Below are 26,390 nucleotides of genomic sequence, written 5' to 3' on the forward strand. Positions count from 1 at the left end.
CCTTTTGCTGACAACACCCGTATACGTTATCGTCAGAGGGCGAATGCGTAATGATTGCTTATGTTCTGATGTGGCCAGTAAGTGCTTAAAGTTTATGAACCTTGATTTAATGACAATAACGTTGTAGGATTGTTTTTTGTTTTATTTTTGCAATAATTATGACATATACGTATCATTCTGTTCGTCCGTCCATCAAGGTGTCGTCTGGATTGTCTTGATTCCGAAATAACACAATTGATTACATAAATACTGCAATTGAACCACATCCGTGTGTTATATACATAGATGTTCTAATAAGGAAACGTTTATGTATCATCTATTGCACAATGTTCATGAAATATTTGCAGGAGATTATTGAATGCGATGTCGACAGCTACGTTATTGATAACACAGGGATACAAGTATAATATGTACCTTGGATTAGATACATATTTGGTTTTGTATTTATTTCATTAATAATTTGCACAATATATTTAGATTTAACCGTTCAATGACCCTCTGTAAAGCAAATGAACATTGTACATCTGATGTTAAATTTGTTTGAGGCACAAACATAGAGTTCACGAAACTTTCATCATTTGCAAGCAGTTCGCGTGAGAGTGCAGCTTGGGGATATAACAAAATTGTTAGAAAAATTGAATTCAACATTTATCCATAAGAAAGCTTCGTTTTGTGACTTTAACCTAAAATGCACTAAAGACTGTTTTGCGGATCGTATATTTATATTTCAACTAAAATTGCCCCATCTGTGATCAAAATCCTAAACCAACCTGACGTTCATTTTGGATGATCCGACCGGCGTTATAACGCAATTGAACATTGTATTTTCAAAGGACGAGCACGACGTCATTTACTCAACCGTAAATAACGTTCCTCATTTCGGTCGTTTTTATTTTAGACGCAAGATGCCGAAAACAAATTAACACACAATAGTTGTCAACTAAATTCAACAATAAATGTCAGCAGAGAAAATTTAAAAATCTGCCGGTTTTACTTTTGAACTCGAATTGTAAAACGGATCATAGCTACACGACAAACAAACATATAATATTTCAATAAAAAGGATCATAAATACACGATAAACAATAATATATCCTTCAATGATGATCATGATCGCGCCATAGGACAGATACGGATATTAAGTATAGCTTTGCTTTCATTCATGTACACTAATCGTCAATTGGTATTGGAGTAAAACAAGGGGTGGTCTTAAAAGGAATCTTAAATGCTGATTTAAGGGAAATGTTGATGATATCAATATGAATTATGAGATGAAAACAAAACAGCAAGGAAAACTACGTTACAACCTTATAATCTAATGTAAAGTCAAATACTGACTATCATACGCAAGACTAATAACTATGCTAATGTTCCAAGTGATCAATTGACAAAGTTGATCCCAAGAGCTATAGTGGTTCGGATTTTCATGTTAATATTGATAAAAATATCTTAATTGCGTGTGGTGTGTATCTTGCATCTAATATTACTTTAGGATAATTGTATGCTCAGAAAAAAGTTATGATGCTTTATTTTTATGCGGTTTAGCGTTTCATAAATTGAAAAGTCCATCGAAGACAGACGCCGGAAATGAAATCTCGTTATTGTGCTTCCGAAAATGACATGTTGCATAGCGATGTTTGCAAATAGTGATTATCTGGTAAGGATTGGTTGAATGTTTTAACCTTAAAATATGAACAATACCAGTAGCCAGTGACTTCGTGCATTGCAGCATTTTATATGTATGCTTGGTTTAGTAATTTAATGTGACAATCTGTGTGAATGTGTTTGAAGCGTAAAGCATCTTCACATCTACAACATTAACGCTAACTTTACGAAATGAATTAGTATATATTTAGATGCATTTCGGAATTAAGTATATAAAAATGCGTTAGAATATTTTAAGGATAAGAAAAAAATGTGTGTAATATAACCATTCACCGCATGTCGATGAAGACACTCTGGAACTCGTTATACATTTGTATTACTTGTGTGAAACTTTGAATTACAATGATGTGGCAAATCTTTGTGTGAAAGACCTTTTCACAATGGACGTTTTGCAACTTGAAGAAAACGTTGACGCTGTTTTGCTACTTCTTATCAGGTCAGTCTAACCATATCTACGAAAAAAAATGCTCGTTCCAAGACAAAAAATAAAAAAAGTAGTCAAAACGTTCAATCTGTGAGAGTGTAGCTTTAAGGAATAAATTTCGACTTTTTGCATTGTATTGGGGTTTAGTATTAAAATTCGACATGTTGCATTTTATTGGGGTATGGTATGCAATGGGGCTGTTCAAAATGGGTGGAGGACTCCACCAACATTTTGAACTGCGCCATTGCATACCATACCCCAATAAAATGCAACATGTCGAATTTTAATACTTATATTTCGAGGGCTGAACGCAATAGTGTCGTAACTCCATTTTTTTCACAAAATGATGTTTTTACATTTTTCACATGCTTTAACAGTTTTCCATCTGTCATAAAAATATTTTTGAAAAATATTGATTTTTAAGTACTTAAAATGAAAATTTGTCCAAAAGTCGTATCTTAATTTGACTATTTTCATTTATGCAACACTGTCGTAACTTGAGTTACATACAGTGTTGCACTGAAAACTATGCCAAGTTCCATATTAAAAAATATGCAACACTGTAGTAACTCAATGAATTTCAATAAAATGATGTCATAATAATGATGCCATAGTGCTGTGATTTCACTTTTCTCAGAAAAGAAACCAGCAACAGTAAACATTTACATGTACTTGTTAAAAATTATGAAATCCAAATAATTTTGAAGATTTATTTGCGCCACATCTGAAGATTACAGTAATTAGGTGTTTTTATTTGTTCTTTTTTTAAATACTTATGAAATAGTCCTTATCCTGAGTTATGTATTGTAACGTGTGCTTAAAGAAGTTAAATGATTACCTTTATATTTGATATTCTGAGGCGATATAAGTTATTGCAGTAGCATCTTAAGTGCATTAAGTCTTGTCCTAAAAAAACTGACTTTTTCCATAACTTACTTATCAAACTTATAGGATATTTATGCTAGAATTTTGATTAATAAATGAGTCTTACTTACTTCTATACCATACTAGTTAAAATAGCTTGCATTTTTAATGTGGTATTGAAAATCTAATATTTGAGAAAAATGAAGACTTAAGGCTAAATATTGTGATTTGGATAAGAATTTTTGCTCCCTGAAGTTGATAAGTCTAAATGGTTGGGAATCAAATAATGCTGATTCAAATACAGTTCTTGTCAGTTTTTTGTAATCAATCTTTAGATTTCACATCATGTTCCAAGCAAAAGCTACTAGGCATCGAGGAAGCAAAGTGTTTTGTAGCAGAGGGAGACAATGTGTAGCAAATAAGTGCGCATTAGTAACATCCTATACAAATCAACCAACAAACTGGAATGAGGAAACGATGGATGTGATTTTATTTAAGGGTGACAAACTTATAGCGATGTCAATTTGAAAAGGTCATACTGGTCAACAGATGACATTCCTGATGTTCTGGACTTCGTTAACATTACCGGAGTCATGGCTCAGGAAGTGGTCACATGTATCAGACATCAGTAGTGAAGAATGTGGTTGTTTAGATGATGAGGACACAGACAGCTACATTTTTTCTAAATTAGGCAATGACAGACTTAAATAACATTTCAGAATTCCTTCAAACATTTCATTTGAATACTTTAAGAGATGCTTTTGAAAATAATGTTAATGTTTGTAAAAGTTTGTACAATGATGATGTTACAGTTTACATCATGAATAACAGCATTGATGGGCATGATATGATGGTGATGTTGAGAGTTATGATGTTGAAGGGAGTGGTATTGATAGCAATGTTGTTGATGGGAATAATGTTGGTGGGGATGCTGTTGATGGGGTTGATGGCAATGATGTTGATGGGGGAGGTGTTAATGGTTAAGATGCTGATGTGGTTGGTGGCAATGATGTTGATGGGGGATATGTTAATGTTATAATGCTGATGTGGTTTGTTGCAATGCTGTTGATGTGGTTGATGTTAATGATTATGGTGCTGATTGGGGTGATGGCAATGATGCTGATGTTGATGATGGTGGTGTCTTTTTAAGGAAGATGATGATATACCTTTGATTTATCTTGTTGACAAAGGGGAAATTTCATTAGCTTATGAAAGTCAAAGCCCAATTTAAAAACCAACCATTGTAATAAACATATTTATTAAGCTTGTGCATAAAGCAGATCATTCCAGATGCCCACCACTCCTCTTTCCTCCTACTCTCACATGACACTGCAGTTTCAAAGTCCAGGGTAGCCTTCGCAAATAAGACTAGAGATTGCTTTTTTGAAAAAGCGCTTGTCTCTCCCATTGTGTGGTCATAGGTGTAAACAAATCAATGATGGAATTGAAATTTTTACTTATGGAATGGATAAGAACAAACATAGGGGTCATCAACTGGGCAACCTGCATACCAAGTATTAATTTCCTGTGTTCTTAAGTTATCGAGCAGATAGGAGTGTGACAGACGGACTGGTGACCAACAAATTGTTTTTCATCTGAAGGTGACTGTGACCTTGACCTACTGACCTCAAAATCAAAATCATACCAAGTATGAAGCTCCTGGGCCCAAGTGTTCATTAGTTATTCTGCGGAAACCGTTATTTTACCTCAAGGTCACCATGACTTTTGACCTACTGGCCTGAAAATCAATAGGGGTCATCTACTAGTCATTACCAACTGACATACCAAGTATGAATATCTTATGTGCAAGCATTCTTCAGTAATTAATCAGATTTTTTTCATCTGACAGTCACTGCGGTCTTTACCAGGACCTTGACCTTTGACCTATTGATCCCAATTCCAATAGGAGCCATCTACTAGTCATGACCAACTAGCATACTAAATATGAAGTTCCTGGGTGCAAATTTTCTTTAGTAATTATTGGAAAATGTTTTTCCCCTCAGGGTCACTGCAACCATGACCTCTGACCAATTGACCTTAAATCTATAGAGGTTATCTACTAGTCATAACCAATTGGCATATAAAGTATGAAGTTCCTGGATGCAAGCATTCTTTAATTATTGAGTGGAGAATGTTTTTTCACCACAACCTTGACAATTGACCACCTGATCCCAGAACTAGCATACCAAGTATGAATTCCTTGGTGCAAGCGTTCTTCAGTTATTGAGCGGAAACCGTTTCTTCACCTCAAGGTCACGGTGACCTTGACCTACTGATCTCAAAATCAATAGGAGTCATCTAGAAGTCATGACCAACAAGCATACCAAGTATGAAGTTCCTCAGGGTCTAAGCGTTCTATAGTTATTGAGCTGAAACAAAGTGTGACATACAGACTGACGGACTGACTGACGGACAGGGCAAAAGCAATATGTCTCCCCATGAATGGGGGAGACACAAAAACTTGATTGTTTTGTATTGATGCTTGAAACACATGCATTCAACACATTGTAGTCTAAAAATAGTTTTCCAAAGTCATCCGAAAAAAAAATGTTTTACTTGTTTTACTTGGTGTTATGCTGCTTTGACTAAAACATATTTTCTGGCAATGACCTAAAGTGTTTTTGAACCAGTTGAGTAGAGCTCATAGGACATGTGAACTTGTGTATATTAATAAGAACTTCCCCTTTATGGAAACAAACCAAATATTTGAAAACAATGGTCAATATTATCATTAAAAGATTCCTTTGAAGGTCATGTTTTTTATATTTTCAAAAACATTTTTGCTGATTTTTTAAAGAAATTTTATCAGGCAGTCAGATGGAATTATCAAGACATTTGCCAATTTTTGCCAGTTATATGGGAATGATTGTTATAAAGTAAAGCATATAAAATGAAAGTATTTTAGAATTGAATGACAGTATTGAGTGTGCTTAGCTTTGCGAAAATGATCTGTTTTTGAATTTATGTTTAAATCATGTATCTATTCTTTGTTAAAGTTTTAAATAAACACTGTTGTTAAATTTGAGATACAGGATGAACAAAATCTTGTTGTGAAAATTAAATACTTGAGTGATTAAATGTTCAAAAGTAATACAGTCATGTTTTGTTATGTTCTGATTTATGCTTCATTGTTTTAAGGATCATTATAAAAGCCTGACCCTTTCCCATTATTTAGGTGTAAAGTTAGACCTCTATTCAACTCAAATAACGAGCATTTTCAAACATGATGCACTATGGGTTGTAATAATAATTATCATAATTATATATTTGTTCATTAGTGTTTAGTTATTAACCATATTTCTCATTGATAATGACAAAAATAAAAAGTGCTACAGTGTTGCATAAATATATTTTCTCAAATTGAAATAATATCAGGTGGAAAACTGCCGTAAGTCAAGTTACGACACTGTTGCATAAATATATACTTTGATGAAATCTGACTTTTGAGGTGGAAAACTGTAGTAAGTCAAATTTTCATCAAATTCATCTTTTGTGTTCAATGTTTGAAGATAATATATTTTTTTGGTTTAAAACTATCATACAGTACAAAATTGTTATGTTCAAATACTTTAAATATATCCAACACATATAAATTAAGAAAGTTTTTTCCTTCTCCTGAACAATTTTGAAAAATGGAGTTACGACAGTATTGCGTTGAGCCCTCGATTTACATTCATTTAAATCTACATTTCTGCTAAAATAAATTGATTATTCAAGAGCATTTTCTCTTTTTTCTTTCTTTCGTTGTTCTCATCGGTGGGTAAATTAGAACAGCTATCGTAACCTTATTTTATACGACAATGAATGCACAGATAAAATAGTTCCTTATTTATATGTTTATTTTCTATCTTTTCAAGGTCAAGAATATTATAAATACGTATTATTGCATAAAATGTGTGTTTTCGGTCCGTTATCGTGGTGTAATAAAACGCAAAAACCCGGGCGTTATCGGTAGAAAACGTGCATTATTCAGTAAATTCACGTGGCGTTAATGCCCGGTTTTTGTTTTACATATGCGCTATCAGGGCCCGCATCATAACAATGAAGGCTGAGCGACCTGGTTTCTGACCGAAAGTTGGTCAACGATGCAAACGTTTGCACAAAAACATATTTTAGCATATATTTATAATATGTAGCTGCATACAAATACCAAAACATGAAATAAACCACATATAACTTACATATTTTCTGCTGAGTTGTCTTTTCCTGGCAAGCTGATGTGTTTACTAAATAGTTTTTTCTGCAATTATTTTTACTATTAAAAGCACTAAATTATGTCTTAAACGACTAACTCCTCCGAACTTTAGTTATTTCTGTCGATTTTATTCAGAACATACGACTTATATGGACATGATTCTATTACGTCGTATGCAATGAACAAAGAAATTTCAAATATTTTTTTCTCTGATGCTGAAGATGCTGTACATTTTATCAAGAACATGTTTACAAAATTTTCAGGCTTAAATTAGTTATCAAAACAAATAATGGTTAAAGTAGGAATGTATAGGTAATTAATTGATTACCCAAGGTATTGTGTGTAAATAATCCAAGTAATCCAGTCAAATTTCGAAAAAAACAACACTTTCAAAACGAATGAACACTGCAAAATATGGCGCGAAACAAAATGCAGCTGCCGAGTTATGTTGCGGCCCGAATCGAGCTTAATGTAAAACTTTTTCAATGACATCACTCATGACGTCATACAAGCACCCGTTATAGAGGTTATTTTGAACTAACTGTTTTTGCATTTTCGTGACATTTAACAGCCTTTTAAAAAGACACAAACGTTTCTTCAACTGTTCCATCCATCATGAAATTATCTACATAAAAATCAATCAAATTATCGTTGCTTATTTTGTTTTAACTGCTTTACTGCAGATTACAGTTGTGCATGTTGCCAATATTTTTACTTCGATTTCATTGAAAAAAATAGTTTCGTAGTAAATATGCCCCGCCCCTTGGGATTATTGCGCCCAATGGCAGGACAGAAGTATCGAACAAACGCACGCGATATCGATGGGAAATGCCATTGCACTTTATACAGAAATAAAGTGCAATTGATAAACAACAACCATCGTTAAGGAATGAAGTGTGAATGTAAATATAAATCTATAAAAACAATGAATGCGCTGAAAAAATCGTTCCTTATTCATGGGTTTAATTTCTATATTTTCAATTACAAGTATGTAAAACAACGTATAATACTTGTATTACACTACCGAAATACAACTGTAGTTATGGAATATTAACAATAAAAAGAAAACACTACATAGCAAGTAAACAGGGGCAGTGGGTGGGGTAACGGGTTTAGAAATTGGAATTTTCGCGGGAGTAGAGTCAGAGGTCGCGAGAAGACTTAGCGTTGAACTGAGCTCTTCCTTCTGGACATTGCCGGGGGCTCTATAACATGTTCTTGTGTCATGTCTTTATTTCATGTTTTGTGATTTAAATTCATCAAATGCCATTTCCAAATTCTAAAATAAAACGTCATCATTGTTTGTTGTTTTTTTTTTTTTAAATGTTCCAAAAAATCATGAAATTGAAATCTACATTAAAATAACTCAATTAGCGTTGCTCATTCTGCTTTACTGCGGTTTCTTGGATTGCATGTTGCCAATAACTTTCCTACGAATTCATTGAAAAATAAAGTGCCATAGTAAATACTCCCCGCCCGTATTATTGCGCCCAATGACAGAACAGAAGCACCGAACAAATGCATGCGTATTTTGATGGGAAATTAATAAACAACAACCACCGTTAAGGAAAGAAGTGTTCATTTAATTAGTAATAAATGTTCGGATAATCGCCTTGGAAAATATGGCTTGAACTTTGAGAAATAAGAAGAGAAAACAGGTTATTAACCAAACACGTTCCTGTCGACCTAGGTGCCCTTGATACGAATCTTTACCTTTGTGCAGTAGTCAAACTGGACATATGGGACCCCGTCTTTATTTCGAGAATGCTAGGGATGGACGCGTGGTTAATTGTTTGTTTTACAATCGTTGCAACAACATTGACTTGCATGAATCCCCATGCGGCTTTGTCAGCAACATCGGAAGAAATGAAATGACTGAAACATAATTTTCCCATAAGCTTAATACTGTAACGTTACCCATATCTGTTTGGTTTATATGCTAATCGAGACGCCAAACTAATCATCGATCATATCCCTACGTCAACCCATTCTATGAAGATTGCTCGGGCAAAGTTCACGAAGATCTTTAACGTGCTGTCGGCAAAATCATAGAGGCTAAATATTGGTCTAGTGCTGGATTATTGTATTATTCTTTACACCAAAAGTCGAGAGATCCCATCTTCTAGTTCATAATATAGTACATAACCGGTACATTATCGGTACATAACCGGTACATAATCGGTACATAACCGGTACATAATCGGTACATAACCGGTACATAATCGGTACATAACCGGTACATAACCGGTACATTATCGGTACATAACCGGTACATAATCGGTACATAACCGGTACATAATCGGTACATAATCGGTACATAACCGGTACATAACCGGTACATAATCGGTACATAACCGGTACATAACCGGTACATAATCGGTACATAATTGGTACATAACCGGTACATAATCGGTACATAACCGGTACATTATCGGTAAATAACCGGTACATAATCGGTACATAATCGGCACATAACCGGTACATAACCGGTACATAATCGGTACATAACCGGTACAAAACCGGTACATAATCGGTACATAACCGGAACATAATTGCTACATAGCCGGTCTTTCTTAAGGATTCCGTCATTTCAAAACACACTTACAAAAATATTGTTTTAACAACTATCTGTACTAAATGAACCTATGATTTGGAATTAGGACAATAAAAAACATAGTTTGTTTCTGAAAATATACATCTTACATAAACATCTAACATATTTAATAACGACCATTTATTTTATTTTCATCAAACAGGCATATCCAATGCTTAATTGCAATAGTTTACAATTTTAAATGAATAAGTCTCAAGTTTTAACATTTCTTAAAGAGCTTATCCTGACAATGAATCAACAGTGGTTAAAAAATACCTTGTCGGTGTTCAAACAATACCTAGATGCCTAAACGCTGGCACTATTACTTATTCTTGACAACTATACTAAAATCTTCTCAATCTTCATCCCCTTTTAAAAATGTCATTACTTTCTTATCGACAGTATTAACTTTTATCTGTTACAATATTCGTCTTTTAGTACTATCCTCCCCCACCTGCCTCGTATTCATAAATTAAAACAACACCATCAGACTATAATAAAAATAACGAATATCTTTGGAATACCCCAAAAACTACTACGGTCAATTATAACTAAGAACAGTTCAATATCTTCTTATTACATGGCAAATTATATCTAACATATTTCCCCTTATTCCAAATGTTATGAGCGTAACGGTATCAAAACCTTTTGTCAAATCAACAAACGATGTATAAACTTTCTTGGTTTTAGTCAACAAATGTAAATTGATACTGTGGAAAATAAATACATTATCAACAGAGCCAATATTCTGCCTGCCAGTGTCTGTATGTATATATATATATGAAATTGTTCAGCCCACTTATTGAAACTGAGTAAATAATGCACCAGTCAATTGTTACCACGCCCCCCCCCCCCCCAGGTCCGGGGGTATACCGGGGATAGCCGAGGAAATGGGCCGAAATATTTTGGCGAGGTTTATAAGTCAAAGGAAACAACTCTGTTTGTCTGTTTGATTCTAAAAATGCAGCAACAAACAGAAATAATATAGAAATTAAAATGTAATAAGATGTGGCAAACAGGCGTGTTTTAATTGCATACATATTAAATTCGAAACAAGGGAACAACCAACAGACAAATATCGAAGACCGGTGCGGGCAAGAAATATAGCGTTCTCAATATTTATCATAACAGCGTTATATCCCTTTGTCTTTTATACTTGAGACTTTTCATTTTCTCATAACATAAATAACAACAATTGTCGTGTAATGTGTTTAAGACCGCTTTTGAAAGTCTTAAGAGTATTTTATTTTATTTATTTACTTTTTTGAACCGATGTCAAAGACAAACGTATACACATTGACCATGCTGTTCTGTGCACGTTGAGTTTAGTTACATCCTCATACTCGTTTCTTATCGCTCTCGAGCCGATTTCTGTGAAAAAAATGATGTTGTTGTTGTTGTTTTTTTGTTGATGATGATGATGATGATGATGATGATGATGATGATGATGATGATGATGATGATGATGACGACGACGACGACGACGATAAGGAGGAGGAGGAGGAGGCGGAGGAGTATGATGATGATGATGATGATGATGATGATGATGATGATGATGATGATGATGATGATGACATTTTATAGTTATCTCCCTAGTTATAATTAAATCGTTTTAGGCGGGGAAGACTTTGTTGACAATTATATGAGTGGGTAAAAGAAAAAAGGCCAAAAACGTTTGCGAAACAGTGTGCTTAGAAGAGTGCTGCTGTTTAAGGAATTTTCCCGGATCTGTAGATCGACAGAGCGTTCCTGCAAAGGACATATGATTCATGCGAACCTTTTTTTCGAAAAGGTCTGTTCAACGCGGTGTGTCGTCGCGCAGGTGTCGTTCTCGGACATTATTGGGTTCCTTTTAGGAGATATCCTCTTTGGACGTGTTTTGTTCGCTAACGTTTTGATGCAGAAAATGTGAAATATACTAATACACTAATACATGCGACTAATTCTAGTCTATGAAAAATACAAGCAAATAATTGCTCTGTTCTCTCAGATTGCCATGATTGTCAAACGCTTAGGACGTCTAGATGGATATGCCAGCAATCGATTCGTTTTAACAACTTTTCCAAATCTATGCACAATAATTAAATTGGTTGAGTAATGACGATGTATGAGATGTAATTTGTAAATAGGACGCTTTGAGATTGAAACTGTTCCGTCAGTCATTGGGTCAGAAAAGGTTATTGGCGTGCTAATAAGCAATTACATTCTGCAAGCTATATACTAGTGCAACTACTTGGGCTGTAGGATAAAGGACAAACTTAAGATTATTGACATACAAGCTCAATTGAAAGCTTACTTAGAAAGTTTAGAAACTATGAAACAGTTATGGAGTGATATGGCCACGGCTAATGCAGAAGTCCTTGGTATTCAAGCAAACACATTAACTGTCGAAAAGTTTGCTACTATTACTAACAGTACACATGTCAATATTACAATATAGTTATTCCTATGTTCTTACTTGTCAAAGAGAATTAAATAACACCCATAACACATTTTAAATAGTCTTTAACAATTGAATGTTTCCTTAATAACTGGGCAGTGCTATAAAATCAATGGTCTGTTTCTTTCTGTAATGAGTCTGAGCTGCCATAACTATTGTAAAATCTTGATTAACAACAATGCCATTTCCATCAAAACATTAATGAAAAGACACACATATTCTCGATATTCTAATAACAACTCCCATTCAAATAAAAAGGTATGCCAACTGTATTTAAACGCTCAGTAGTACATTAATTACCTCGCGAATTGTTCAGTTTTTACTTACAAGAAATGTTTAGCAATGGCCGTGCGAACTATTTTAGTCTTGTCTTTCTTGTTTACTTGCGCTTTTAATGGTGTGTCTCCGCAATAATCAGTGTAGGGACATATTAAATATTAAGTGCTGCACACGAGCAAGTGTAAGTCAGTGACCTTGCGTCTGGAGCTAATGGACGAGCCGTGTTGCCGACGACTAGACAAACTGCCACCCAGGCTCATAAATGCACCACCTCGAACTGCAGTAATTGCTGTCAATTAGCAAAAAACTCAAACGTTTAAGCGATTTGTTCTTGTTTTAATAACATAAAAATGTTCAAAATCTAAATTCAGCACAAATTCAGGACAAAACTATTTTGAATCTACAATTTTCAAAAATATTTAGAATAAAAATCATGCCTGTTTACCAATAAATTTACACTTATTGTAGATACCTGTATGATTTTAAGATAAGGGGCTTATTGTAGTTATTATATTACAAACTAACATAGGTATTATATTGTTATTGGGGAGCATAATTAAATGGAAAGAAATAAGTATGTTGACCGAGTCATGGCCAAAAGTGGGGTTAAATGAATTGTAGGTATCCATGGTAGATATACTCAACCGGAGTGCAGGATATTCAAGGGAAACGAGGCTTGCAGAGTTTCCTTAAATTATCCGATACGAGCTTTGGGTTACCTTTCACGAGTTTCCAGCGAATAGGAAGATATTCAGAATTTACTTGAACGCTTTTGACACTTACTTGAATATGTATGTATTGCTATTGAAGAAGGAGAAGCTAGCCATGACAAGTTTGAGCTACGACAGGAGAGCAATAAACTACATGTGAATGGAATGGACGCGAAGAATATGTTACGAGGGGGTGGCAGTATATATTCCATTTCGTATATATACTGCCACCCCCTCGTAACATATTCTTCGCGACTAGCATACTAGGCGTAAAAAGGTCCACCATAAGTGTAACAACACGACGCCCAAAATTACTTCTTAACATTAGACATGTAATGGACGCAAAGTATTTTTCAGGTTCTTAAAAGGGCAGAATAAAGAATGTCAAAGAAAAAGAATGAGATGACATAACTTGATATAAGAAAGAATATAGGTATACAAAATGCTTCTTAAAACATTCATGAAAGTAAAAAGGGCAAAATAGAACAATACAAATCGCAGCTTTGTACTCAAAATAGTTTATACCATCCCACAGAAAATTATTTTAAAATATGATAAAAAAAATTTTTTTAATGTTACTGTTCTTCACTTTTATTTGATTCCATTTCAGCTGAGATTCAGACATGTTTTATTTATTGAGAGTCCGAAATTGAATGCATACCCGAAATTCATTTCACTTACTTAATTAAAAGAAAAATATTAAAGCTTGAAAATGAGCAATATGGAGCAAACATTGGTTCGAGCCCCGGTCTGGCTGCACATTTTTCTTTCTGTTCTTATATAGAATAAAGACAATGCTTAAAAATACCATAGTTTTACGTTCAGGAACAATTTCGTATTACGCGTGGCAGACTGTTGAGCTTTTACAGACTATTAATTGTAAAACAATAAGAGCGCATTATCGACAGTTACTTCTCTTATCTATGGAATTAATAAAATGGAGGCTATGCGTTGGTTATGGGTATGTTCTATGTAACATTGTTGAAACTATAGAGATATATCATACCAAAGATGACAACGGTCAGCAAAAAGTAGTCCCCTACATCCGGGCGTTTTAATTCGCTGATAGAGATAAGTTTTTCACACCACAGATATTTAAAGTAAATATTTTGCCATGCTGAAAATTCTTATAATCCCATAGTTTATTTATCTGAGTTTGGAGAAAAAGCATCTGCCATGACCGCTCGTGTAAGATAGGTTCATCCTAACCCTCGCGCATGGTATTCTGCGGAAAAATCAAGTTGGGATGAACTTATCTTACACTCAAGGCCATTGAAGATACTTATAATATTACATTATATCCAGTTCCGGACTAGGAGAAATCAAAATTGTTTAAGGGTACTTAATAGGCAACGGAGCGGCTTAAACTGACATCAATTTTGACCTGAACAGTAACAAAGATTCCATAGTTATTTTTCTGTCTGCTCTCTTTCTGTCTTTACTACGAAATGTGGTCATTATATCTGAAAAAATGTTTTAAAAAGTGATATATCTTTGGTAACATAGTCGAGTGGCAAAATTATAGGTTTTAATGACTACGTTTTGGTCGGACTCGAGTGGGTTTTTGCGTACTCGGATTTCACGAGACACTAGGTGGAATACGGACATGTATATTTTGAGTTATGTATTGCTCGCAAATTTATTTATAATAGCTTATCGAATATAACATAATGGCATGAACAGTACGAGGTTTATAAAATATAAAGGTGTGTCGCATAACATGCAGGGAATTTGTTGATGTATAGGTAATAAGTCAAATATAACTATTAATCCATATACATGAAGCTATCGCTGGATATTTTGCCTTTATTTCGTTTAAACTACAGAATCATATATTTTCCTTTCAAGTGTATGTTTGATATGGAAACCCATCCATTATAACCGATGATATTCATAGACTTTTTTCATTGTAAAAACTCCGTTTTAGGCTTAGACGGTGACATCATTTTTTTAATAAAAACACACCGGATTTGCCTACGATTTACTTAAATTCAAAGCCATACTACATGGAGTGTCACGACAGCAACTATTATATCCTGACAACTCCCATTATCGATATTAGAAAGTGAAGATTTCCAAGAATCGTATTGAGCAAACAAGATATTCCGTAAAGTACGCAATATATTTGAAACATATAGCATAAGTTATTTGTTATTAAGTGCTCTGTAACATAGGCTCGTTCGTGAATCACAGATTTTATTGTATCGTAAAACGGAAATGTTTGAACGTTTGTCTTGTCGTGTATTATTGTTACATAAAACTGGAACAACGTTTTTGATGTAATGTAAAATCGGTCGTGACATTATACCGTTAGGCCAACGGTTTAACATCAAACGTATAATGTTTTAATAGATATAAAAGACAGATCTGTACTTAAGAATGTTTTCAATATCTTAAATATCATATATTGTTTCGTTTCTAAGAGGCGGCGCTCTCCAATCTGTGCCATCTCTGTTTCTTCATTTCCCGGAGTGATATTGCTTCTGCCGGAGGGCTTATCTGGGAATTGAACAGTAAATGTGTTTGGATTAAAAGCTCACATTGGTTTGTTGGCTTTTACATATTTTCTTTATCAAATAATAATAATAATAATAATAATAATAATAATAATAATAATAATAATAATAATAATAATAATAATATAATAATAATAATAATAATAATAATAATAATAATAATAATAATAATAATAAATATAACAATAATGATGATGGTGATGATGAAGTTGGTGGTGATGATGATGATGATGATGATGATGATGATGATGATGATGATGATGATGATGATGATGATGACGAAATAATAACAATGAATTAATAATTTTATATAACAATAGTTAACAATAGTTGTAATGATAATTACTAAAAAAAGTTAATGTAATACTAACAGTACTACTACTACTTCTACTACTACTACTAATAATAATAAATACAGATTGCATATGTATAGAGCAGTTGGCCAGTTGAAGTCTAAATAAAAAGGAAACGAATTTTAAAACTTTTGTTTGAACTTAAGTCTTGTTTCGAAGTATAATCTACGAATATAGTAAACATGGCCATCTGTTCAAACGTTAAACACTGAATCAAGCCATTTGCGTTCATTGCTCGCGTTCCAGAAGGTTGCAATTCGTTTATGATACTTGTTCGAGTTCTGAAATTTATCAGTTGGTCATTATCTTCTTTTTTCTTTAAGTCTGCAAAACGTTTTTTAAACCTGAGTAAATTAGTTTCAAATATAAGCTGTATCAGTTGATTTGTGTTGGCATCAAAGGGCACGGTTTTGTTTTACAAAGGATTCATTTTGTGCATTATCTATATGTCAAATGATCAGAAAACTATTAGTAACATATTTAAAACAAAAAAAAATGTACTTGATTTACTGCAATCTTATTTTTTTTCTGACCAACAACTTGAACGGATGGTATAACTGAACGGATGGTATAACTGAACGGATGGTATAACTGAACGGATGGTATAACTGGACGGATGGTATAACTGGACGGAAGGTATAACTGAACGGATGGTATAACTGGACGGATGGTATAACTGGACGGATGGTATCACTGAACGGATGGTATAACTGAACGGATGGTATAACTGAACGGATGGTATAACTGGACGGATGGTATAACTGGACGGATGGTATAACTGAACGGATGGTATAACTGAACGGATGGTAACTGAACGGATGGTATAACTGAACGGATGGTATAACTGGACCACAATATACAGGTTAATGCAATAATGTTTCTGGCAATATCATATCTCAATTTGATATTCAATATTGTAATAGTTTCATCTCATTTTATGCTAATTGAAATTTGAAATCATTTCTTACTTTTACTAGTCTTTGATGACTTTTCATTACTTCTTGGGTAAAGTCTAAAAACTGATGAACAGAACATAGTCAACATGATACGTTTACCGTGTCTGAGCTTCAGTGTTTGTTGAATATTATCAAGAGCATAATGCAAACTGTATCATTTCCATAAGCGCGAAGACATTCCACTTAAACGTATTTACGAAATTTATGTTAAAATGGGTATTCTCCAGACATGCCATTAATAATTAATTGTGTTGAATATTGTTATAGTAATAATTCATAAAATAGACGTGGCTTTCCGCCTTTTGTTTGAATATTAATGTTTTAACTCAAATAACAAACTTATCAGCTGTTTTAATGTATATGAAAGGGTTTTTATCACAGAGAAATCCATAGATAAGAAAATAATGCTGATATGTTGACTTATAAAGGTCACTATTTTATTGTATTGGAGGGGTCATGTCTCATTATAACTTTATACGACCGCCTCCTGCAAGTGATTTCCAAATCTCCATTTCTCCGTAAAATATTAGTCGATTACCGAAATTGTTTGACTTGTGAATTCAGTTAGTTTACATTTCCATTCAAAACAACAACAATAACAACAACGTTTAATTAAGGTTGCCATCTCCTTTAATACAAGTAGGAAGCATCGCATGATATTAACCCATATGCTGCTGTTTTGTTAAGTATTCATGACCTTCCCATTGCACATTACAAAATATTATTGTTCTTGCGTATGTTCTTATTATTCATTAAGCGAATACAGTGGTCATATTAAGACAACTCAATAGGTAAAAGTCCATTTCTATATTACTAGTATTGTAGAACGTATCTGTTGGAAATGAGCGGAAATGAGTAACAACCATTTTATATCTATCTATTAATTAAATTTTGATCGTCTGATATTTTAATACTTTATTAAATCAATCCATTTGTTTTTCGTGTCTCATACTTACCATATGATGACAAATTCCTTGGAAAGCCTACCATGTTTGTTTCAAAACGCCCTGCTTTTCCGTGACTTCAACTGCACTATTCGATTAAATTGAATTTACAGATAAAAAATAAATAACCCCTGTTTACAAATATTTAATTATCTGAAACTAGGCCATTTAGACATTCGTTTATGCAATGTTCAAAATAAAAGTAATCAAATATCAGTTCGTTACCGATAATTTGATGTTCCTGTGTAGAGTGTTGGCGAAAATACATAATTAAAATTCAGACAGGCAGACAATTCAAACCCAATAGGCCAACTCATCCTGGAATGGCTTTTAAAAAACCCTAAATGTTTGAAGTTCATAGTTTATTCCTCGTCCGTCGTAAATATTGACATAAAGGGCAACCATTCATGAGCTCGTTACCAGCCCGATGTTGTAATTTCCATATGCTATTCAATGTTTATGTGTGTACCTTGTCCTCTTCTGTGGCAATTTGCTCTCGGTCACACACAAGTTTTTCTGCTACGGGGATCGCAAAAGCTTTTTTTATTGAACATTTTAATATTTATGCAATATATTTATGTTGTCGTGTGGTATTGTATTTATGTTTCGCCAAGTGTGTGTTTTACTTTGGTCCGTTTCCCTCAAACCTGGTAAAATTTAAATATCTACGTCATTCCTCATTTCCATGATCCTTATTCAAAGATTTTCTAAAAGAGTAAATCATGAGGAAATAACTAAAGTGTTGCCCCTTAACTTATAATGAGATCATATTAGTTTGTTTATAGTTGAATATCGATGGAGCATTTAGTCAGGTTATACTGTAAGTAAATAAGAGGATATTAAAAGAAAAGGTTTCGAGCCGATGTGGCTCTTTTATTTGTAAAGCAAATTGTTTCAAAGACAAAAAGTTATCTTGGTGTATTTTATTCATACAATTTATTTTGTGCTAATGTGTATTCTCGTTCAGTTTTGAGTTGTGTCGGACAGAAACATACGCATACATAAAACAATGGAAACTACAGGGACAAGCCAATAGCCCACACTTTAACTAAGATTCTGTTTATGAAAAACTACAGAAACAAGCCCGGTAGCCAAAAATAAACATAAACCCCGTTTAATGACACAGGGTAAACCCCAAAGACATATAACAGAACCACAAAATATCACAGACAAGAAACATGGAACAACAGCACAAAACTACACTAACAACATAGTGCGTATATACTATATAAAAACTAGGCGTGGTTATCAATGATTGTAAGGTACCGCCTTGGAACGGTCTGTAAAATGTAAATGTACTGGGGGTTTAAACACACAAGTATAAAGGCACAACAAATACCGCCAACCAAGACATACATAAAGCTTCAAGACAACAGACATTACACTATCAAAATATCGTCTTTGGTAAATGCTGAGGTAATCGCCTTGGCACGGTCATTAAAAATACGTTATAACTTAATTGGGAATTTAACCCGTTGGTGTTAACTCAACCTCACAATTGTTGAAACAATGTTGAGGTGCTGTTGGTACAAACATTATTTTGAGTTAATATAACGAGCAAGAGCATCAACCTACCAAATTATCATGGCTCATCTGCACTTATGATTTGAGCGTTAGTTAAGGACTCAGACATCTCAAAAATGTTACAAACTATCTGTAGTATAGACATTTTGTAACAGACAATGTGTTAAAAAATTAGGACCTGTTATTTATAATATGTTTCCATCAAATTCAATTTTACATAATTTAACTAAGATTTGCAGTTCTTAGTATTAAGGTTGAGACGAGAGAAAATTGGCCCAAATAATTACAGTTGATAAATTGCATAATAAAATCACGTTTTGAACATATCATCAAAGTATAAAAGTTTTCCAGCTCTATTCGTTGATTGTAAATAATTCGAATGTGTTGAAGGTGTTTATTGTTGCACAAATACATGGGCCTTTCATGGATTCTTTAAAAAATATTTCACTTGTGCATTTTTTTGTTAAGTATGTATTTATTTTATTGTCTCATTTTGTTTTTAATATATGCATTATATCTCAGTATGTTTTAAGTTTTGTGTGTTTTTGTTTATGTCTGAAAATATTTTCATTTGTCTTTTTCTTTGAACAAAACTAATATCGAGCGCATAGAGCAAGCTACCATGTTCAATTGCTATGTTTTTTTGTGTATTTCCTCCTTCTGCGTCTTTTTTAGATGAAATTAAATTACAGAATGCAACTCATTAATTTCATTTACAACATAAGATTCGAACTAAGTACTAAACCATTCAGTTAACAAGAATTTGAAGTCCCTAGTGGGTATTTTATAATAAATAGCCATAACTTCCAGAATGTCCTACTGCCTAGATAATTGGTATAAATTGTAATTTGAAGCACACCGCTTATTTAAATAGGTACATTCTTTTGCATAAACAATTCTGTCTTAATTTATTCAGTTGGGTATTGGCTATTTATCCTATAAAGATATATGATCTAACCAAGTTTTAAGTTGAACGTATCGAAAAAAAAATGTACACAAAACATATAAACATAAGCCAGAAGACGATCTACATAATGAATGCATATGACAACTTCGATATAAAGGGTATTTAAAACTATCGGTGTCAACCTAAGAAAATCTTCAACAAGTTGTTTTTTTCCACTACGATTCTGAAGACTATGGCGCCACCCAAATATATAGTTCACCCGTCGTCCATCGTCAACATCTCGGACTTACAAGGCAGTATTTCTTAGCAATTTATTTTTTAATAAAGTGTTGTTATTATAAAGTTGTGCTTATTTCAACCAACCGTTTGACAATATTAACCCAGTGCCATTACAAGATATATGTAGGTTTAGCAACTTCATTTGCCCCTAGACATTTCAAATATAGATGTTTATCATTGCTTGTTTTATTTAAAGCCTTAAAAGTATGTTGTTGTTTTTTCTTTTTTAAAAGAGCTAGAAATAAACACGTTGTAACTTCATTATTATTTTAGGGATATATTTCAGTTAACAAATAATAGCTTCTTAGCTTGAACCTGTCCAGACCGGTTCGTTTAATTTGAAATACAATGTAAACTACATGGACAAGCCCATCATCCAGTACTGTTAAACTAAGTGGTGACAGATGCTCAACGAGAGACATACAGTTTCACAATGCAACAGGCATAAATAACAAAATATATCTTTACCAATGCATGTGAGGGTTACCTCCTTACAAATTGTAACTAGTGGTAGTTTAAGGCGATCTTAATTTCACATTATCCCAAAATTTAACAAAACGGTAAAAATAATAAGCCACATCCTCCTTACGCTATAATGCCAAAACAACAAGCGTTAACACTTTTTGAAATACCATGGTTGACTTTTCGGGTGGTGATTTTGACAAGCAATCTTTACACGTTTGCATTGCCTACTTAGCGTATACATTAAATCAAATTAATAAACAAAACAAATTAACAACAAAATTGTATATTGCAGATTAAAAATCGCCATTTTAATTTAAGTATTTTGTCTTAATTTGGTTAATTTATTTTTATTAACTGCATTCGGAAAACAGTTCTCGAGTTCTGTTTTGGTTCTAACTGCTCCGAGCTATTTATCTTTGTCACATTGGCAGATAGACAGTTGTGCCCCACATACCTACTTATTTTCAGCAATGACATGAGTTACAAATGGTAAATAACCACCTACCAGAAATCCTTTGATTTAGGATCAGAGAAATTGTGCAAATTGCGACATGAGGGATCAATTATTTTGGCATTATTGACAAACGAGAGTTTCTGGCTTATAAAACCCTTTATTCTACCCTGGGACCCATGCTGAAGCCAAGGTTTGACCTTGACATAGAATTTCCGTATAACCATACTTCTAGGGCATTATTGGAACGGAATTACATGCCAAAGGCTACTGCAACGTTTTTTTATTGTTCAGTAAACTATGACAGTAAGCTTTATAAAATTATATATCAATTTGTCCTATGTGACTGTTGCTTTCAATATTCTTTGGACAGTTGAATTGGCAAAATGTGTGCTTTCTTCATTGGAAGGTTATTCATCCGCATATTCCTTTTCTTCGTCAAGGTTTATTTTGTTTGAGTTTGTCAAATGCGAGTGTTGTTTCTTTCTTTTAGAATGTATTTATTCTTCACTCAAGCTGTCTGGTGGCTGTAAGAGAAGTCACCCTGTCCTTCGTGTTCATAAAAGTTATTTATATTCTTGTCCTTATGGATAATTCAATGGGACAGGATGAGGTTTGAGAACAACAATTAAGCTACTATATGGTGTTGACAGCGTTGCACTTGTTCCTGTCGATAAACAGCTATACTCAAACCAAGACGGCTGTTCTCACAAACGCTTGATATATATTGTGCGATCAAGGATCTTTCTTTCAGAACGTTATTGTAATTCTAAAGAGAACACACAGCTATAATGGATTTTATAACCTTCTCATGAGATAAAAAATAATGTGTGCGTGTTTTTTTTCGTTTCTATTTTCGGTTACTGTTTAAAACACTTTACAATTGTCAATTGTTTGTTCTTGTCAGGAATTATAATCTAATCTTAGCACAGCATTAAGTGTCTTAATCAACGATTAGTTTAAAGTTTAGTGTCATTGTTTGGCATTATGTGGTTAGCAGTGGTCGATTTCCCCTAAATTGCCACATCGGCACAAACAAAATTGACATAAACTTATTTAAATCATTTAATTTTACTTATCATTCCATTTACAACCGACTTTAAATATACGTTTTTAATACTTATGTTACTTGTTAATAAATTTATTTTATGGGGATTCAATTAAATGAGTTATCGTGTTAATTAAGTCATTCAAGGTTATGATATTTGTCAAATTGCTTGTTTGTCCATATATTCAGAGACAAGTTAGATTTAATGAAATGTGCTTTGAGTCCAGTTGAGTAATGCGTTAAAAATTTGGTATTTGTAACTTTCTTAGATAGGTCTTTCCAAAGTTAAAATGCAATATGAAATCTGAATTCCTTAAACGAATTTTTACATAACAAAATCTCTGAATAAATCCTTTGCTCTTTAAAAGCTATTCAAAGGCCTATCCCCATTATCAGATATTGTATAGTTTGAATTAAAAATACACTTTTCGAATTATGAAAATACATTTAATGCAAAAACACATTTCATTGCAAATGCCAGTCTGTATCTTTTGAGTGTTATAAATAATATCTTAATATGTTTCTGATCCATACTAACATTATTTTCAAGTTAATGTTGATTTTGGGTAATTTTCTAAAATCATAATCCTACTTTATCATTTTATATTGGGGAAATATAGAGGGAGTTGACCATTTAACCTCTTATGATTTTATTAAATCTTATTACTGACATACCCATGCCGTACCTTATTGAGATATGCATTGGCGTTCGACTGAGTCCGTGCCGAGTTATGATTTTTAATACATGTATTGTACTCCTTGGTCATAGGAATTGAATTCCACCAATCTAAACTAGACTTAGACTTCGATGTTATTTGCCTTGTCATGTAGTTTCATTTGAGATTGAATTTTCAACCAAGTTTATTCAAGAACAGAAAAGAAAGCGTCCTTTTCAATATTTGTTTGAACGTAAAAGTCTGGTATTGCTTTTGAAAACGAAATGTCCATCACAAACCTTCATTCTGTCAGATTGTAATAACACGATTTCTCAAATAAGGGTGGGTTTAATCGTAAACGAAATAGACATCGAATGGAATTGTAGCCAGACTATATAATTCATCTTTTGCAGAGCAGTTCGATATGGCTTGTTTCAAAAACAAGGCAGAAGTGGAATTTATTCAGCCTGGCTTGTTTAAAATGGAAGTACACTTTCACTTTTTCCATATCTATTTTGTGCCAGAAAAAGAAAGAAATCATTAAAAAAGCGTGGTGCCTTGGATTTTTCATTTGCTCCAAGTGTAGCAAAAAAAATGATTACACATTTTTCACCTTATATTCAATAACATGTCTTTTTAAGGTTTTCATACATGCATATGCAAAAAGCTTTGAAGAAAAATATATTGTGTTATCCCTGTTTACTTCCGTTGCTTTAGAAAACAAACACAATTCTTTTCACTTCGGACATTCTTTTGGACCAGGACCTTGTACTAGGCTTTCTGTTTTTGAACTGACAAAACGTGTTCACAATTATGAAAGGGTTTTATTCCATAGAGGTTCTCATTCATCCCAGAATAATCTTGTTAAACCACCCATAACAACATCGAATATGTCATTATGAGAAGGGCATCTTTCAGATTTTTGATAGATTATAACATACAGGGATTGGGACATTAAAGCCCGCATCTTTTCCATAGATCCCTTATCTACTAGGACAAAAGGGAATTACAATGTATGAATACCATCCATTACAACGCCGAATGTGACAATTGCGAATCACAGGGGCATTCAAAAGAATGAATATTTCAGGATCTTGCCATATTCTTATTGCGACTGGATTGTTTTACCAATTAAAGTCACTGGTGGAATTTCAGCCACATATTAACTTAATAATGTAATACAACCTATCATTGTTTCTAAGACTTTATTTTGCCATTCTATTACTTAACACTTTTGCGAACATTATTTAAAATTCTTTCTAAATAACTGAGGCAATGGTCTGTAGCAAAAGTACATACAAAACACAATCTGTATGCTGATTTATTTGCTGGTATAAATGGCAATCTAATTAACATATGAAAGCAAACGTAGGTGAATACCTTGGAAAACACCTAGTACAGATTGCAAAACTAGTTTTAAAACGAACATTATTTGAGTGTGCCTTAGGGGAATTTGTATTTTATTTGTGTATCTCAGTGTTTGCCTTTACTAACATATATTTATTTTCATTTTCAGGAGGATGCCGATGGAGAACATCTCTGGTATTTTGAACACGAGCCTGCCCACCCCAGGGGCAGTAACTCCATATTCCTCCGCTCATGCTCTCAGCTTAGCGGCGCCCACGGCGATGATGATCGACAGGATTGTAACACCGGTATGGTACATCATCGGCGCTATAGGAAACCCCATTACTATGAAGATATGGCTTTCTCGAAGAATGCGGGAGTCAAATTCATCAGCGATTTACATTGGATCAATTGCAGTCGTGCATTTCATTTTCATTTGGCTGCATCTGCTAATTGAGTTACATCTAGCATGGGATATGAAGACGATAAACAGACCAACAATATGTGAAATATTTAACTTCCTGTACATAACACCTCAGTATCTTGCTCCGCTGCTCATTCTTGGTTTCACAACAGAACGATATATAGCCGTCTGTTTACCTTTCAAGAAGGAAAAGTATTGCACAGTCCAGCGAGCTTGTGCGATCGTGTTCGTGTTAACAATATTTTCATTATGTCTTGGTTCTGTCCAGGCATACATTTGGACGTACAACAAAGAGCGCGATCTATGTTATTTTCGACCCGGCGTGCGACCCTTTTACGTCGTGTGGACATGGATCTCGGAAATGCTCATATTTGCAGTCGTCCCTCTGGCAGTTCTAGTGTTCAATATACTGGTCATACGTGAAATAAGGCACTTGACTCAACGCGCGTCTCTCCGGATGCATAGAGACAGCAATGGACGAGGGAACGCACACCAAACATCAACGTTAACTCTCCTGACTGTGTCCTTCTATCTTATCTGCACGCTTCTCCCTGCAACAATTGTATATACCATGCAGTCTGTCATTCCAACTGGGGACCATACAATACGTATTGAGGAATGGGCCTCGGATCCGAAGTGGCAAAGATATCTATCCTACTTTACCATTCGGAAAGTTGTGGAGGAGATATGTTTTTCCAACTATGCGTGTTATATTTTTATTTATTATATAACAGGATCTTACTTCAGAGGGGAAGTTCATAAGCTTTTGTGTTTTCAAAACTGTAGGAAAGGACCCGGAGTTCAGAGACAAAGTTTTTCAAAGTCATCAAAGAATCCTGAACAGTACACATTGGTTTCGACAAATGGAAAACATGATCAGACACAGACCACAATGATCTGAAAAGGAAGATTTCATGTTCTTTAAACGATTTATAAGCATGTTGTTCATGTAACTGAAATTTCATTTTCATTGCCTTTGTAGCGATAAAAAATGTTTATTTATTTATTTGTAAATAGTGTGTGAAAAGAAAATTGCTTGAAAGAACAGCTACAGACAATTTATTATTTCGGTGTTTAAAACATGATTATAGTATTTAATATTCAATGATTGCTTTCCGCTGGCTGGAATACTAGTTATTGTGAAGAATGTTCTTTTATTGGTTATCGCGTAAAAATAAACGTCGTGTAATATTACATTTTACTTAGCATAAATCATATTTATCGCTAGCTAGAACCCCCCCCCCCCCCCCGTTTAAGGAAGCCTAATTTGAATGCAGCGTTTCACAGAACGACTTTGCAGCCTTAACGCATTTGATTATATTTTGATCAAAGTACTTAACACTGATTGTT

General features: G+C 33.8%; 1 protein-coding gene across 1 annotated transcript in view; it reads left to right on the forward strand.

Moving 5' to 3' along the window:
• LOC128225982 (growth hormone secretagogue receptor type 1-like) overlaps positions 1-26,055 on the forward strand; it is a 41,153-nt gene extending 15,098 nt beyond the window's left edge. The window contains exon 2 of the mRNA XM_052935874.1: positions 24,786-26,055. Within this exon, the coding sequence (XP_052791834.1) occupies positions 24,786-25,941 (1,156 nt within the window). The 3' untranslated portion in view covers positions 25,942-26,055. The remainder of the gene's footprint in view (positions 1-24,785) is intronic.
• Positions 26,056-26,390: the final 335 nt, after the last annotated feature.

Source organism: Mya arenaria, chromosome 3, assembly GCF_026914265.1.
Source record: "Mya arenaria isolate MELC-2E11 chromosome 3, ASM2691426v1".
Taxonomy (NCBI): Eukaryota; Metazoa; Mollusca; class Bivalvia; order Myida; family Myidae; genus Mya; species Mya arenaria.